The sequence below is a fragment of the Pholcus phalangioides genome, unplaced genomic scaffold (genome assembly GCF_987345545.1).
Source record: "Pholcus phalangioides strain wild (caught in Gottingen) unplaced genomic scaffold, Ppha-v1.0 ptg000007l_1, whole genome shotgun sequence".
Taxonomy (NCBI): domain Eukaryota; kingdom Metazoa; phylum Arthropoda; class Arachnida; order Araneae; family Pholcidae; genus Pholcus; species Pholcus phalangioides.
This window is the reverse complement of record NW_028301600.1, coordinates 55,293,466-55,309,572: the sequence shown is the minus strand read 5'-3', so window position 1 is coordinate 55,309,572 and position 16,107 is coordinate 55,293,466. Positions and strand designations below refer to the sequence as shown.

At 33.2% G+C, this 16,107-nt stretch overlaps 1 protein-coding gene across 2 annotated transcripts in view; it reads right to left on the bottom strand.

Annotated features, from left to right (window-relative positions):
- The window catches only part of Meltrin (disintegrin and metalloproteinase domain-containing protein meltrin), a 143,662-nt gene that overhangs the window by 54,713 nt on the left and 72,842 nt on the right, over positions 1-16,107 (bottom strand). For both annotated transcript variants that reach the window (XM_089233569.1, XM_089233570.1), the window contains exons 2-6: positions 11,675-11,757; positions 6,945-7,100; positions 5,736-5,818; positions 5,524-5,639; positions 2,368-2,423 (exon numbers count right to left, since the gene is read on the bottom strand). In XM_089233569.1, the coding sequence (XP_089089695.1) occupies positions 2,368-2,423; positions 5,524-5,639; positions 5,736-5,818; positions 6,945-7,100; positions 11,675-11,757 (494 nt within the window). The remainder of the gene's footprint in view (positions 1-2,367; positions 2,424-5,523; positions 5,640-5,735; positions 5,819-6,944; positions 7,101-11,674; positions 11,758-16,107) is intronic.

Sequence of the window (16,107 nt, the reverse complement as noted above, 5' to 3'; positions counted from 1 at the left end):
ACTCCAATAAGAAATACAGCGCAATAAGCAATGCACCATAATACGCAATACGCAGTGCATTACAATAAACAATACGCCGTGCAATGCACTACAATACATAATAGATAGCAATATGCGCAACACATCACAATTAGCAATACACCTCATTTCAGCGCACCACAATAAGCAATACAGTGCAAGATATGCGCTGTACACACTGCATGATAATTAGGAGTACAGCACGTGCTGCATTACAATACGTAATGCATAACAATACATCATACATGACTATTTTTTTCCATCAAACATTTTGCATGAATGCTTAGGGCATTTTAACAATGCTATGCTCAGTAAATTAGTTAGACAAGATAAAGTAATGGGTTTGAAAAATTCCAATCTAAAAGATTATACATGTGAAAGTTGTAATATTGGAAAGTCTAAAAGAGCTAGTTTCCCATCGTATGGAACAGCGAGATCCAAAGAAGTTCTTGAGTCCTTTCCTACATTAGTGGGCCCATAATAATAATATGCCGTAACCACTGCATTACAATAAGCAATACAACAAGCGATGCACTATAATCAGAAATGCACAACTATTTGCAGTGCACCACAATAAGCAATGTAACCCAATACACAATAAGCCATGCAACCCAATATGCAATGCACACTGCATTATAATAAGCAATACAGAATGCGATGCATCACACACATACACACAATAAGCAAAGCACCATAATATGCAATGCACCACAATAAGCAAAGCACCGTAATATCCAATGCATTACAATACGCAATGCAACAAAATTAGCAATGCACCACTATTTAGAGTGCACTGCATTACAACACAAAATGTAATGCACCACAACACAAAATACAGTATAACTGTGATGTATTGCAAAGCACCATGATATATGCAATAAACAATGCATTACATTAAACAATACATCATGCAATGCGCTACAATCAGCAATGCACACTATATGCTGTGCTACACAATAACCAATACAGCGTAATATGCCATGCACCACCATCAGCAATACATCACTATATATAGTGCACCACAATAAGCAATGCACAACTATATGCAGTGCACCAGAATAATAAATAGAGCACAATATGCAATGCGACACCAGCGGCAATACAGCACAATAAGTAGTGCAACATGATAAGGAATGCACCACAATATACCATAAGCACTGCATTACAATAAACAATACAGCATGCCATTCACTACAATATATAATGCATATCAATATGCAATGCAGTATAATCAGCAATGCACCACTATTTACAGTGCACCACAATAGAGCACAATACACCATAAGCACTGTATTAGAATAAGCAATATGGCATGTGATGCACTAAAATACACAATGCATACCAATATGCAATGTACTACTATTTACAGTGCAGCACAATATCCCATGCACTGCAATACGGCACAATACACGATACATCACAGTAAGTAAAGTGCCAGAATACGCTGTGTTGGAAAAAAGCACTGGTGGCATATACATACCTCTTGGTACACACAAAAAACTTGGTCTCGGTGTGTCAAATGGTTTACGATATATTCAGAAGTTAAATGAAAACTTGACCCAAAATCGTAACTAGCTTTTATAACATAAAATTTTCACTAATTTCCATTGCATAGAAATGGGCCTTTTCAGAGTTTGGGATTTTATATTATAGAATAGATGATACATAGGTTGATACAAAAATAAATAACTTGTAAAAAAACCATTTAGTTTAAGCATTTTTATAATTTGTTACAGTGATGAATTCTGCATTATCAATAAAGGTAATAGCATGGTGGCAAAAAATTATATTACCAGTCAAATTATTCTGAGTGGCTTATAATCTGCTCAGTTAGTAACATTGATCATTGATCATTTTTGTCGTACCACAGTCATTTTCTGCACACGAGGGGTAATTAGACTGGGACCTACAATTTACTGCCGATTCCAAACGGCAGGCTTGTTTTTTATACTCATCGAGAGGTTGGTGCGCTAACCCCCTGATGGGGGACTCCCTGCTGTAGCAATTTTTTCTGTGGTCATGTCGCTGTTTCTGTTGTACCCGTGTCAGGAAAGAAAGTTTTCTGACAGGGACAAACCAAGTATCGAGCTCGCGACACCTCTAAACATCCTTTGGTACTTTAAGCGAGTATCTTATTGACCTGGGCTATATATATACCATGCCCCTCAGATATAGTAACACTCCATATATTTTTCACCTCAGTGTACTCAGTTTATAACTGTTTTTTAATAAGATTTATTTCTTTATTCAACAGGATAGCCAGTGGTTTTATTTTGATTGAGAAATTATAGGGGTATATGATCATGAAGTTAAGAAATATATAAGAGTTATAACAGAGAGTTCACATACCCTCAGCAATTTCAGAGAGTCAGACTTGGAATCTGAATGATTTTTTGTTGAGACACCTATGTATGAGAAGAAAGGATTTGTGATTTTCATGCTTGTGAAACACGTACAGTTATTAATCAAAAGAATCACTTTGCCCGAAATTATAGAAAATATTCACAATGCAATAAGGACAAATGACATTTTATAACACACTGACATGTTTCAGCACTCATGGGTGCCGTTGTCAAGGTGGAAAAACATGTTCTGTCCCAAAGAAAAAAAGGGGTCAGAATGAAAGAGCAGTCAAAATTGTTTCCTTCACTTCAGTATTTTTATTATCAGTTTTATGTCATAGTTATTGCTTTCTGTTGTTAGTGATGTCATATGTTCAGCTTGGCCCCCCTTGAATATTCTTCAAATGATTTTTCAAATGTGGTAGGGCAATGGAATGGAGGGCGTTGATTTTGTGATTTTGTATCATTCAGTAGTTGTTCCTGAAGAGCCTTTATGTAAGTATCCACAAAGAAGTCTAAAAGAAATGGTGAATCCCCTTAGCCACTGGAAAAGTGAATTTGTGATTTTCACTCCAGCAGTGTAGAGCTATTGTGGACTTATAGACCTCTTGATTTTTAACGTACCTCTTACGTTCACTTAATTTACATTTCAGAGAGTAGAACTACACTACATTTCATACAGTTATGTAATGACAGATTCTATATTACTCCCTCAGCATAAGGTAACAATGAAATTGTGTTCTTTTTATCTCTTAAAATTTTACAAGCCCTACTATTATTGCATTACACCTAACTTTTTTGAGAATTAAAACATCAGAAAACTACAGCTCATTGTTTAAGGGCAGAATTAGCATCAAAGATTTTTTAATATATTAAAATAATAGGAAGTATTCCCCCCCCCCATTACAGCCTTAAGCAATTAAATTAACATTGAATTTTATGCTTTTTTCCCCATTGAATATTTTTAATTTTCTTTTCATATTTTCTATATAATTTCAAATTTTAACACATTGCAAACGACAAACTGAGATCTCAGTCCAACTTCATCTGAGATAAAAAACTCGTTCTTCAGCTACAGAGAGTTGCAGAGTGTGAAAACCTTTATTGCATTTCCAAAACAAAAAAAAAGAAATGTGTCAATCTTTTTTCATCCTTTCCTTTCTCTTTGTCTAATTAAAGACCAATTATAATAATTAATGCCCAATTTACATCTTCATCTTGATGTCAAGTTTGTTTATAACATTTACCTGTTTTGTGCAATCAATTTTCTTTTTAATTACCATTGATCTTTCATTGGGCATTAATATATTAGCTATACAGGGTGAATGTGACCTGTTCTGCCAAACAAAAGGGGGTGACAGTTGAGTCCAAGTAGAACATGGTACACCTAACCAACCTTGTCCTATCTTGAACTGTTTTCAAGTTATGGTGGATAATCAATTATGGGAAAACAATACATCAAGTCTGAAAAACCTACACACAAACCAAGAAATACTTGGAAAGAGCAGAAAAAATCATATAAAGTGACACCAATTTTATCAAAATATCTGGATTTAATGTGTGGTAAGCTACAAGCACTGAAATATCAGCGAAGTTCAAAATTGCATTGTCGCCAAAATTTTAAATCAAGTCTGCAAACACTCTTCTAGCTACAATTGATCAAATTTATCAAAATCTTGCCCATTCCACAAGCTTTTGGAAAAGCTTACATATTGGTGATCTAGTTCAGGAAAAATTTAGTCTTTTGTTTGCAATACGTTACTGGAATTAGCGTTTGTCGAAGTAATTTTAGTAGGTTTTGGCAAAAATTTGATTTTTCACTTCACCAATCACTCAGTGAGCTTGTAGCTTGTGATTAAATACAGGTATTTTGTAGATAGAGGTAGCATGACCTAATAGGATTTTTTGTGCAAAATCAAATTGTTGCCAAAATCTGTAACCATCACAAGTCCAGGTTTTCTTCAAATATCTACTTAAAAAAATGCTGATTTCAGTGATGTATTGCTCACTAAGAGCAAACAAAAGGCTGAATTTCTCCTGAACCAGAACACTGATATGGTTTATTATAGGCTCTTTTGAAAGCTGATGAAATGGACAAGTTTTTGGTAAATTTGGCCCGTTATAGCTAGAAGGGTGTTTGCAGAGTTGGCAATTGAACATTTTGAGGACGATTCAATTTTGAACTTTACCAATCTTTCAGTGCATGTAGCTCGACAATAAATCCAGATATTTCAATGCAATTAGTGTCACCCTTTTTTCTGCCCTTTACAAATATGTGCTTAGTTTGCATGTAGTTTTTTCAGAAATTTCAAAAAATTGGATTTTTTACAATGACACATTTTTTTTTCCATAATCAATTATTCACCATAACTTGAAAACAGTTCCAGATAAAACAGGATTGGTAGGGTGTTTCATGTTTCACTTGAGCTAGCCTATCCCTTCTTTCATTTGGTAGAACAGGTCACATTCACCCTGTATAGCATGGTGATTAATATGTCCCCGCAAATTTAATATTATGCGCTGGAATCTTTCGCAGATTCTTTTATAGACTGAAATAGAAGATTGGACCCCACCTTGGATGTAAAATAATTGAAAACTCAGTTCTAGAAGGACTACACAAAGAGTTCTTGAACATCCTATAGCAGAGGTTTTTAACCGGTTGTGTTCCTTTTACCCTTTTCCAGCAATGAAATTAAGGCGGTGGACCTTTTTTACAGGATAATATTCAGGATATAACAATATAAAAATAATTGTTTTATCATCCAAGCTCATAGATCTCTTTAAATCTTTCCAAGGGCCCCATATACTTAAAAAAACCAGTCCTACAGTAGCAACTCTTTCACACATAACTGATCCTGCAATCTTTGGTAAAGAATTTGGTAATAGATTACTTCATTTCATTCCCCCCCCCCATTTACTCTCACCTCCTGCTGAAAGAGTGTGAAGAAGAGGTACACACCCACAAGTATGGCTATTTAATAATGTGGGCTATATAACAAACTTTTCATTAAAGTGCACTTTTTTCTCCTGCAGTTTGTCTTCATAATAGTGCACAGGAAATTATGAAGTATAACTATGCACACAGTAATATAAATATTCGATGCTAGAAATAAATATTAAGATTTACCACAATTTATCAAAATGGTAGTTTTGAGGGACTTACCACAACTGAGATTTAGAGGAACCATATCAGATGACTTGAAAAATAAATGACTATAATTTCTAGAAACACGGTCGGGTTCAATATAATGAAGTTCTTCACCATCATAAATAACACCACTGCAATTAAAAAAAAAAACAGTTGGAAGTATTATTCAAAAGTACAAGAATATGCAAAAAGAAAAAATATGAATGAAAACATAAAACAAAATATACCTTATTCCATTGCAAGTAGACACTGCTATCCATGAGCTTTTTGCACCATTTACATGGCCTTGATAATGGCAATGATTTACTTCCTGTAGCACACAAAATATTTTCAATTTTTTTCAATTCAATTCAATTTTATTCATCACATCATAAAACTTACATTGGCTAAATGAAGAAAATCCATCCAAGAGATCGTTGTTGATCCATACTGGTGGACACGATTATTACTGAGTTAATTTTCATACACGAATAGTAAATATTAATAACAAACTAATCATAATTGAAAAAAAAAAAAGTAACAAACAAAACAATGAAAAAACGCAAGACAGAGAAATCATGTAATGAATATGACATACATACACACACATATGCGCAGACACAAAACATTACATTGATTTAAATTAAGATTAGTGATTTGTTTTATTAATATAAATAAAATGAATTATAAATAAAGCAAATAATTAGTATTAGTATTAAAATAAATAATGGCAACAACGGAAGGTGCGATTCAGAAATTTTTGAGTGATGGGGTAGTGTTTTCCTTTTTTGCGAGAGCTCATATTAAAAATAGCTTTCAATATCATTTATAGGGAGCAAATATTGTTTGAGACGTTTTTTTTAATACAAATAATGAAGTGCAGTCAAGAATGTCAGATTGTAAAATTTCGGAACAAGAAACGTAAAGTGATTTCTCTTTACTGTTTTATGAATAAGTGATATAGATAATGTATTGCTAAATCTACTTGATGTTCTTAAAGTATTGAAAGGTAAATCAAGTTGATTTTTATGTAGAAGAATGATCGATCTGTGAAAATATAGATAACGAAGGGGTAGTATATTTAGGTTTAGAAAAAGTTTGTGTGAAGGAGTCGAATAATCATTAGAAAGTCAACTTTCAATATAGCTTTATCAAAAATTTGGAACTCATTCACATAAACTACTTTACTAGCTTGCCATAAATTAAATCCAGATATTTCAATGAAATTGGTGTCACTTTATATGATTTTTTTGAACTAAAAAACTTAATAAGAAAACAGTCTCAAAGGAAGTTTTCGGTTCGCATCTGGGGTTATAGTTCTAACCTATTGCTTATTTAGGAATATCTTTACAAATCAACAAGATGACCAATTATAATAATTTATACTCTGCTGCAAATTATATAAAATTTTCTTGACAATCTTATTGAAAAATTCACAATTGAACCCGCATACATACTTTCTCCATATGAGGCATCACAATTTTGTGTTTTCCTCCTTCATGGTGTTTTTCAAAATAATGAGAAGGAGTTAGTCTTTTATTCATTACTAAATTCAACAGAAATGCTTTGTCAAATGCTACAAATCCAATTGTCATCTTGTCTTCATAAAAATCCTATCAAAAATAATACATATACATTTGTGGGGAAGACAAAAAAATATTTATTTGTATATAAACAAAACACTACATTTTCATCCAAAAACAAATTCTAATTTCTTTTAGCCCCATTAAAAAATACCCAAGTTAGTTTAAACTTTAAATTTCAGCAAAAGTTTTCCAGGTTATGGTTAAAATTTCTTTAAATAAGCATTGTGTGCGTGTGTGCGTGCTGAAGTTACATATGACTCTTATGTGCAAGGCCAGAGTAGACCTTTGAAGGCCCTAAACACTCAAGTAATTTTGGTGTCCCCCCTGACATAGCCAGAGCGATGACCCTCTTCAGCAAAAAAGTTGAATTAGTATTATTGTTGGCAAATGTAGGAAGATGGAGGTGGGAATCCCTCTCCCCTCGTTGGAGAAGCCTGTATCCATATATGCATTCTTAAAAGTATTCCGATTATAATATATCATGTGAATCCTTTCAAGCATGCACTTTAGTTATTTGAAAGTTTCCTCCCACTTTTTTTAGTTGCAAGGTCTTTGACAACATCTTCAAAACCAATGCTACATAACGTATCTGCTTCAATACTTAGTAGAGATGAAGCACCAAGACTCCTTCTAACATTATTCTGTAGAGATTTTAATATACTACTTTAATCGAGAAAAATGCACACTGAATAAAAATGTTTTTCTCTTGTTTTTTTTCTTAACTCATTAAAATATTTTTTAACCCTTTTACTACTTTAAAGCACTACTAAGTTTACTAACCCCTGTAAAATCCCTTTCATATTTTATTGAGTGTTGGTATTTTAAAGTATAAAGCTGTATAACTACTTTATGATTACCAGATGACAGCACAAGTGTGGGACAACTAGTTACTTTATCTATTAATTAATAAAATTCAGTTGGATGTTTCGCCCTCTGTAAAAGTATTTAGTGCAATGCAGTAAAACACTGCTTTTACAAAATATAAATACAACGCCACAACAGGCAAAATACACAATGAGGTGGCTGAGAAAAAGATGCCCATAACAAATATGGATGTAATATATATTTCTAAAATACAGCGGCCCAATTAAAATAACAAGAAACAATATATATATATATAATTAATTATTATACAGCACCCATAAAATATACTTATGGTTGTCTTATTCTAAGTATGGATAACTTCCCGATTTACCCAAACATGTACATTTCTGTTTAAATGTGTCAATTATGTTAGAATTTACTACCCCTGGAGGTAAGCTATTCCATTTATTAACCACCCTATTAGAGAAAAATTCCCTGCGACACCATAACTTAGAATTGTCCCTTACCAATCAATATTGGTGTTCCCTTGTAAAAGCAGTCGATTGACGGTGCACTAATAGTTCATGGTGCATCCTATCCATCCCGTTGAAACTTTTTAACACTTCAATCATATCTCCTAGACACCTGCATTCATCTAATGCAAACATATTCAAAATATTCTCACACAAAACAGTGTTGTCTTAAGGCACTGCTCGGGGGCTTCAGAAAAATAAAAAGTAGTTTCATTTTTTAAGAATTTGCCAGGTAGGGTCTCAGCCTGGGGCCCATGATGCTCTTACGACAGCCCTGTCACAAACCTATAAAACAAATTTGGTTTTCTTTGATGGTAAAACAAATAAATTTTCATTATTATGTATTATTGAACGTATTTGAATTGGTATTTAGTTTTATTGTAAGCAGATGAAACTTTTATAAATACCAGGTTAATTAACTTGATGTGCACTGAATGATTTTCTTGAATTTTTTTTTGATTTTACTTGATAATTATTTCTTTTGTTCATAATATGGTAGTGAAAGGGTTAAATTTTTGTTTCGATGCTTAAATTCTGGCTTTTGACATTACAATGTTACATTTTTACTTTTTTTTATAGAATTTTTCTCTATTTAATATATATATATATATATTTCTTAATTAAAAATTCTAACAAAAAATATCTGTTAATTTGGCTCATGGGTTACAATAGTGGCACAACTAAAAAATGCAAGTTTTGAGATAAATGAGTTTGATGTTTTCCTTTGCTAAAAACAACAACTGGAGAATGCAACTGTGACACTTCTGCCACCTGACGGTAAAATATTCAACTATCCACATGCCACTGTTGCTGCCAGGATGATGATTATTAAAAAATTCTAAATGTGCAATAACAATCTTTTGAGTTGTGCTGGTATTGCAGCCCTTGACCGATTTGTTAAAATTAAGTAAGCTAATGGGAAACGCATGTGTGGCCATTAATTATAAATTACTTTTTAATTAATTTTTTTTTATATTTCTCCAAAAAAAAGCAAACTTTAGATTTTTAATTACTTTATTTAAATCTTTAAAAAAACATTCCAACATATTTTCTCCCATTGACCACTTTTTAAAATTTGAATGAAAACTGTATGAAAACTCTGGTGGGAAACTTCCTATCTCTGAATGTACGATTCTCACAGGCCACAAAGCAGAATATGTAGAAAACTGCTATGTATGTCACAGAACAATCTGAAAATTAATTTTATGAAAAGTAGAGAACATTATTATGGAAATTTTTACTGCAGAACATTTCCAGTCAGCTGAGGGCTCATTGTAGAACATTCTGCTTTGGGGCTCTCATGTACATGTTGATGGATCCCTTCCACCTTCACGAGAACATACCTGTGGTGTCCTTATATAAAAAGAACTAAACCGATAAGGACTATCACATAGGACATACAACACCACCTAGTGTTATGTTAAGGGGAACTCACAGAGTTCCACCCCAGAAATCAAGCTGATAAGGTGTCTAGATCTTCTGCTCCTTTTATATATATTCTTGTCTGTCTATATATGTATATAATCAATCTAGTCTAATGTAATAAAATAAATGATTATCTAAGAAAATTCCAATACCCATGTGTTATCCACTCGGCACACCAAAAGTGTAAAAGAAACATCACGAGTGGCAATGCCACCCACCTTAAAAGTTGGATAGAGTATTTACTCTAAGATTGCAAAAGGTAGGAGAAAAAGGTTTTTCATAAATCTCTGACAATGGAAAAATTAGTTGAAGAGTTAATATGACAGAATCAAGCTCTTATGGAGCTTCTGCCCGATTGAAGCTTTAATTAGAGGGAAGGAATGTGGTGTCCTTATATAAAAAGAACTAAAGATAAGGCTGATAAAGACTATCACGTAGGACATACAATGCCACTTAGTGTCATGTAAGGGGAACTGATGGAGTTCCACCCCGGACATCAAGCCAATAAGATGTCTAGATTTTCTGCTCCTGCTATATAAATTCTTGTCTATCTATATACAGGGTGATCAGCGAATAAGCCCTTATTTCAAAATTAAATATCTCTACAACAAAGATCAATAGAATTATGCGGTAAACGGTACATTTATTAGCAAAACTGTAAAAATAATGTACAGAAATTTCGAAAATTTAGTTTTTTTTTTTAATTTTTAAAAATTAAAAAAAAAAAAAAACTGGAGATTTTGGGGTTCCGAAAATCCTCATTTGTGTGAAGAGAAACCACTGCAATCGCCTAAAGTTACTGCATGGGCTGCGGTATGCGCCATGTGTGCTGACAAATTGTTCCAAAATTGTAACGTAACGTTCAGTAGTAATCGTTTCTCGCATGAAGAAGGGGCCGATAATGCCTCTGGTGCGAATGCAGTGGTTTCTCTTCACACAAATGAGGATTTTTGGAACCCCAAAATCTCCAGTTTTATTTTTTTTTTTAATTTTAAAAAATTAAAAAAAAAACTAAATTTTCGAAATTTCTGTACATTATTCTTACAGTTTTGCTAATAAACGTACCATTTACCGCATAATTCTATTGATCTTTGTTGTAGAGATATTTAATTTTGAAATAAGGGCTTATTCGCTGATCACCCTGTATGTATATAATCGATCTAAAGTCTAATGTAATAATAAATGCTTATAAAAATGTCCTCTCCACTTGTTAATACAAGTTTTGGGGGACACCACACCCCTAAGTCCCTCCCCCAATTACGGCCTTGCTCCGGATGGATATTGAGATTTCAAGTGCTGTAAATCACCATGGACAGGGGAACATTTTTGAAAGCAAAGTTCCTTGGATCACTGCGTGCCTGAACTACAGCATACCATCCATGTGCCAATGGTTTATTTGAGCAAATGTACCGTCAAATCAAGACTACTATCATGTGTCACACTAAGGTTAATTGGTACGACATTATCTTGACAGTGGTACTCAGAATCCGGTTGACACTAAAAGAGGACATAGGTGCATTGTTGGCTGAAATGGTGTGTAGTGCAGCTCATAAGGGAATACAGGCTTTTCCAATGAAGGGGGGTAGATTTTCCACCCGATGCTAATACTACAATTTTTTTGGGGAAGGGGACATCCCTCTACTGTCTCCCTCCTGTATCCACCTATGGTGCAGCTTTGATATTGCCTGGACAATTTTTCAGAGATTCGTCTGGTTCAACTGTTTCAGCATCCGACTTCGTCAGTGGTTTGAAGGAGAAGATGTGGAAGTTATAACCAGTGCCATCTTTGCATCACAATGTTCAAAAGGTGTAAAATAACAAACACAGCTTTATACATACACCATCTGGTAGATTTTTTGTTGAATTTTGACTGTAGACAACTGGGTATACAACTGCATGTTGATAGAAATGACTTCGTGGATCTGAAAGGAAAATTAACATGTTAAATTATATGTATACATACATGATTTTGCATAATAGAATCATGTTTGGTTTTTGAAATTTAAAGCTAATATTCCATTAAAAGAAAAATTTACAAATAAACACTTTCATAGAAGTTTTCAACGTTCTTTTCACTTTCACCATTAATTTAACATTCTTGCTTTATATGCTTTATAAAAATTCATTAACTTTTGCTGAATAAAAGTTAAATTTAGTTAATGAATTTTAATTAAAGATTTGAAATTATGATAGAGTGATACCTCGGGTTTTGTCGATAATTCATCCGAAAAGAATCAGCAAAATCCAAAACCGATGAAAACCGAGGTAATTATTTCCATATGAATCAATGTGAATCCAATTAATTTGTTCTAGATGCTCCAAAATAATACCAAAAAATACATTTCATAAAGAATAAATATAGTGTTTAACACTACAAACAATAAGAAATCAATATAAAATAAATATAAAAGACTAATGTAAAGAATACATGAATATTTAACATGGAACTAATATTTTTATACCTTTCTGAAGATTCTTCTATGTGTATGGAAGACAGCGAGAAAGGGGGTGGAAAGAGGTACAAATATTATTGTTTGGAATGGGGAATCAATCCCTTCCATAAGGACCTTAGGTATCAAGGCACTATGTAGGGTCACTTCCTGGGGCACTATCTATGTTCACTTGAATTTGGACACAAATTTTTCAGCCTAAGACTTGTCCGAATTCACACCTGTGCCATGCCTAGTAACACTGTGTATGCTAACGTGCCTTTGAAATTTTTTGAACCAGCCACTGCTGGCCTTAAAATTAGTAAGTACACTAGCACTCGTGCGAGGCATTTCCTTAACGAGATCTGCATACAACACAGTCTGACCTTTTCACATATGATGGCCCCCAAAACAATCGCCATCTGTTTTTGATTGATCAAAATTGATAATAACTGTTCGACATCTTCAATTGCTTGCGATTTGTTTTGTTAGCACATTCACACCTTTCGCTACATTAGCCATATTTACTGCTTCCTTTTTTGCCAGAATGGAACTTATTGTGGATGGTGACATCCCATATATGTGGCCGATTACAGCAATCTTAATAACACTCATATTTTTCAATGATTTCCTTCTTCAACTCAATGTGGCCTTCAAAGGGCTGCTGGCTCTGGAAACACTTTAGATCTATGGAATTGTTTGGTTAGATGCACAAGGTGATGATCACACAATGACAAACAATGCCACACTGAACAGAAGAACAAAAATTAGTAGCAAGGTCAAGTGGCACATCGACGAAATCCAAGGCAACTGATGAAAACCGAGACAAATTTTTGCGGAAAAAAATCAACAAAAACCGAAACCGATAATAAGCAAAGTCAACGAAAACCGAGGTATTACTGTATCATGTCCATTATATAAAGCTAACAAAATGTTCTGTGGCATAGAGCTTCATAACACAAGGCAGATTCACAAGCGTTAAAAATAATTTGATAAATTTGATAAATGAGCAAAATAAAGGGCTGATTCAATAAACCAATGATTTTGTAAAACAGAGTCTCTGTAATAGATCAGTAATTATAGTAATAAATACAAAAATAATCTTTACTATTCATGACAAACATAATATCACTAATCATTTGTGGTGTGGAAAAAATGTCACCACATAATTGTAGAAGAAAATAATTCAGATAAAAAATTTAACAACTGTGCCTTCATAAATAAAACAGACATGCAACAGATGCACAAGAACCTTCCTTGCATCACACCTATGATGTATACAGAGAAGCGGGCCAATGGGAGGATTAGCTCAGTGAAAAAACTATTATTAGCCTAGGCAGTATGGTAGAGGTGGACATTCTACCCCCCACTATACACACCCTCAGTGATTCACCCTCCCCCAATTTTAGAAACCTGTATCCACTTATGCCTTGCATCCAAGATCGCTGATTTTTATGGCAAGGGTATTGCAGAGCACTAGATGCATGCTGGCAAAGATGCTGGATACCGACAGAGTTCACTTTGATGAATAATGGTACATGGTATATATATATATATATGCTGCATAAATTTTTATATTATCTTTATATCAATCAAAAATGGTGAGAACTTTTTTTGGTTGCCATCTTATATTTCTTAGTTAATTATTTTTCATTATTTGATACCAGTGGTGACACATCATCTATTGATGCAGCAATGAAAAATCAGCAAGGGAAATTAAAATTTTAAATAAAGTATATTTAAAATAAATATATTTTGTTTTGCTTTCCCCCTTTTTTACTAACATGTTGCAAACATGCTTTCATACCATTCATTCATTTCACTCATTATAGGTGGCAGTAATTGATTGAAGCATTTAATGTACTAAAGTAGAGCACTGAAAGAAGTAGAAGGGATTCTTCTAGAGATGGCAAATCTGTGTTTTCCATCCTCATGCGTAGATACAATATCATTTAAGCAAATCACATCTGACAAATATTTCTGTTTATATAAGATTGCTTTGTCATATGCAAAATCACTTTTGGAGTTTCGTTTATTTTTGAAAATCTGGTAAGAAGAGATTGAAAAATAATGTTCCAAAGTATAAAAACTTTTTCCTTCAATCAGTTGTTAATGTAAAAAATTCCACTATATTAATTTTTAGTATCTGTGTATACTGTGTAAAACATCATATGAAATTTGAATTACCTTTCTGTTCTACTATAATCAATAGTACATTTTTAATATATGGACTTTTAGAGAAGGCTAAAATATTCCAAAGTACAACATGGGTCTTGTACCTTGAAACATGGCAAAATTACAAAGAAAAAAATACATATAACTGGGAAAAAATGAGTATTTCCAACACAGTCGAATCCTGTTTTAACGAATACCATTATAGCAAAAATCTCATTTCAACGAACACTTTTCTAATCCCTCAAATAAGTTTACATAGGTACAATGTAAACAACCTGAAATTCCTTTATAACGAAGTGATTTCTCCGGTCTCTTGGAGTTCGTTATAACGGGATTCGACTGTATAAATCATGTATTGAAATTAAAAATATGTAAATAATGACACATGGGATTATTAATATGGCCTATATACTGTGCCTTCATAAATAAATGTATAGGTAACAGGGTGTATGTTATTTTCTGATGAACCATTGATCATAGAGGGACACATCCAGTTAGAAAAAGTATTCAAACAAAGTGTAGTACTTGCATATGTCATTCATGTTGCAAGTATTATGTAGTTATTAAAATAAAAATGTTGACATTTTAAACAGACACTCTTTGCTTAAGAAACAAATTACAAAGTTGTTGCTCTGTCTCTCTTGCTGCCAAAAAAAACATTTCACGTTTCTAGTATTCATCAAGATATTTGAATTCGAAAAATGGAGGAAAGTTGGGGAAAAAAATGTTAAATAACCATGGTGAACAGTTCCGACTGCATTTGGGTGTTTTTTTCCCCCCCAACTTTCCTCTATTTTCAAATTCAAATATCTCAGCAAATATTGCACTTAGAAAAGTGGAATTTTATTTGTTGGCATCAGAAGAGACAGGGCAATAACTTTCTAACTGAGTTTTGGGGCACACGGGGACTGAATAAAAAGTTATTTTCTTATTTTAATACCTATACAACTTCTTGAAACATGAATGACATAGAATCTGAGTATTACACTTTATTTAGATACTTTTTCTGTATGAAAGTATGCCTCTAGGATCAATGGTTCACCAGGAAAATACCATTCACCCTGTTAGCTATGCACACTGTATATATGCATGTATCTTCAAAAAATCACCCCATGCACCAAAACTTCCTCCAACAACACAAAATAATTTAATACCTTCAGGAACAGGACCATCATTTCAACTTTTCCTGAGGTGGGGAGGCACAAAAAAACATACTGCTATGTATGTGTGTGTGTGTGTATATATATATATATATATATATATATATATATATATATTTCACCTTCTTTGTCCATTTCTATCGTAATCTATTTTACAAAGCCGGGGAGGAGGGAATCGTCCCGCTGACCCCCAAAAAATGATGAGCCTGTTCAGGAAGATTGGACATGAACTTATTAAAAAGTGCTACAGAAACAAATAACTTATTAAATCCTTCATCTATGCTGAACAGTGGTAAACATTGCATATATGATGGATTAATACTGTCTGGTTCAACAGATGAATTACATTGAAGTTATATAGGTTATACATTACAGTAGTTATATGTACATACCTACATTATATTACAGTTGGGGTAATTAGTTAAATAGAACTTAAAAAGGGAGGATGAATTTAAGGCAGGGGATGAAATTTAAGCACTTTACCTTACATCCCTGGATTCTATGTTTT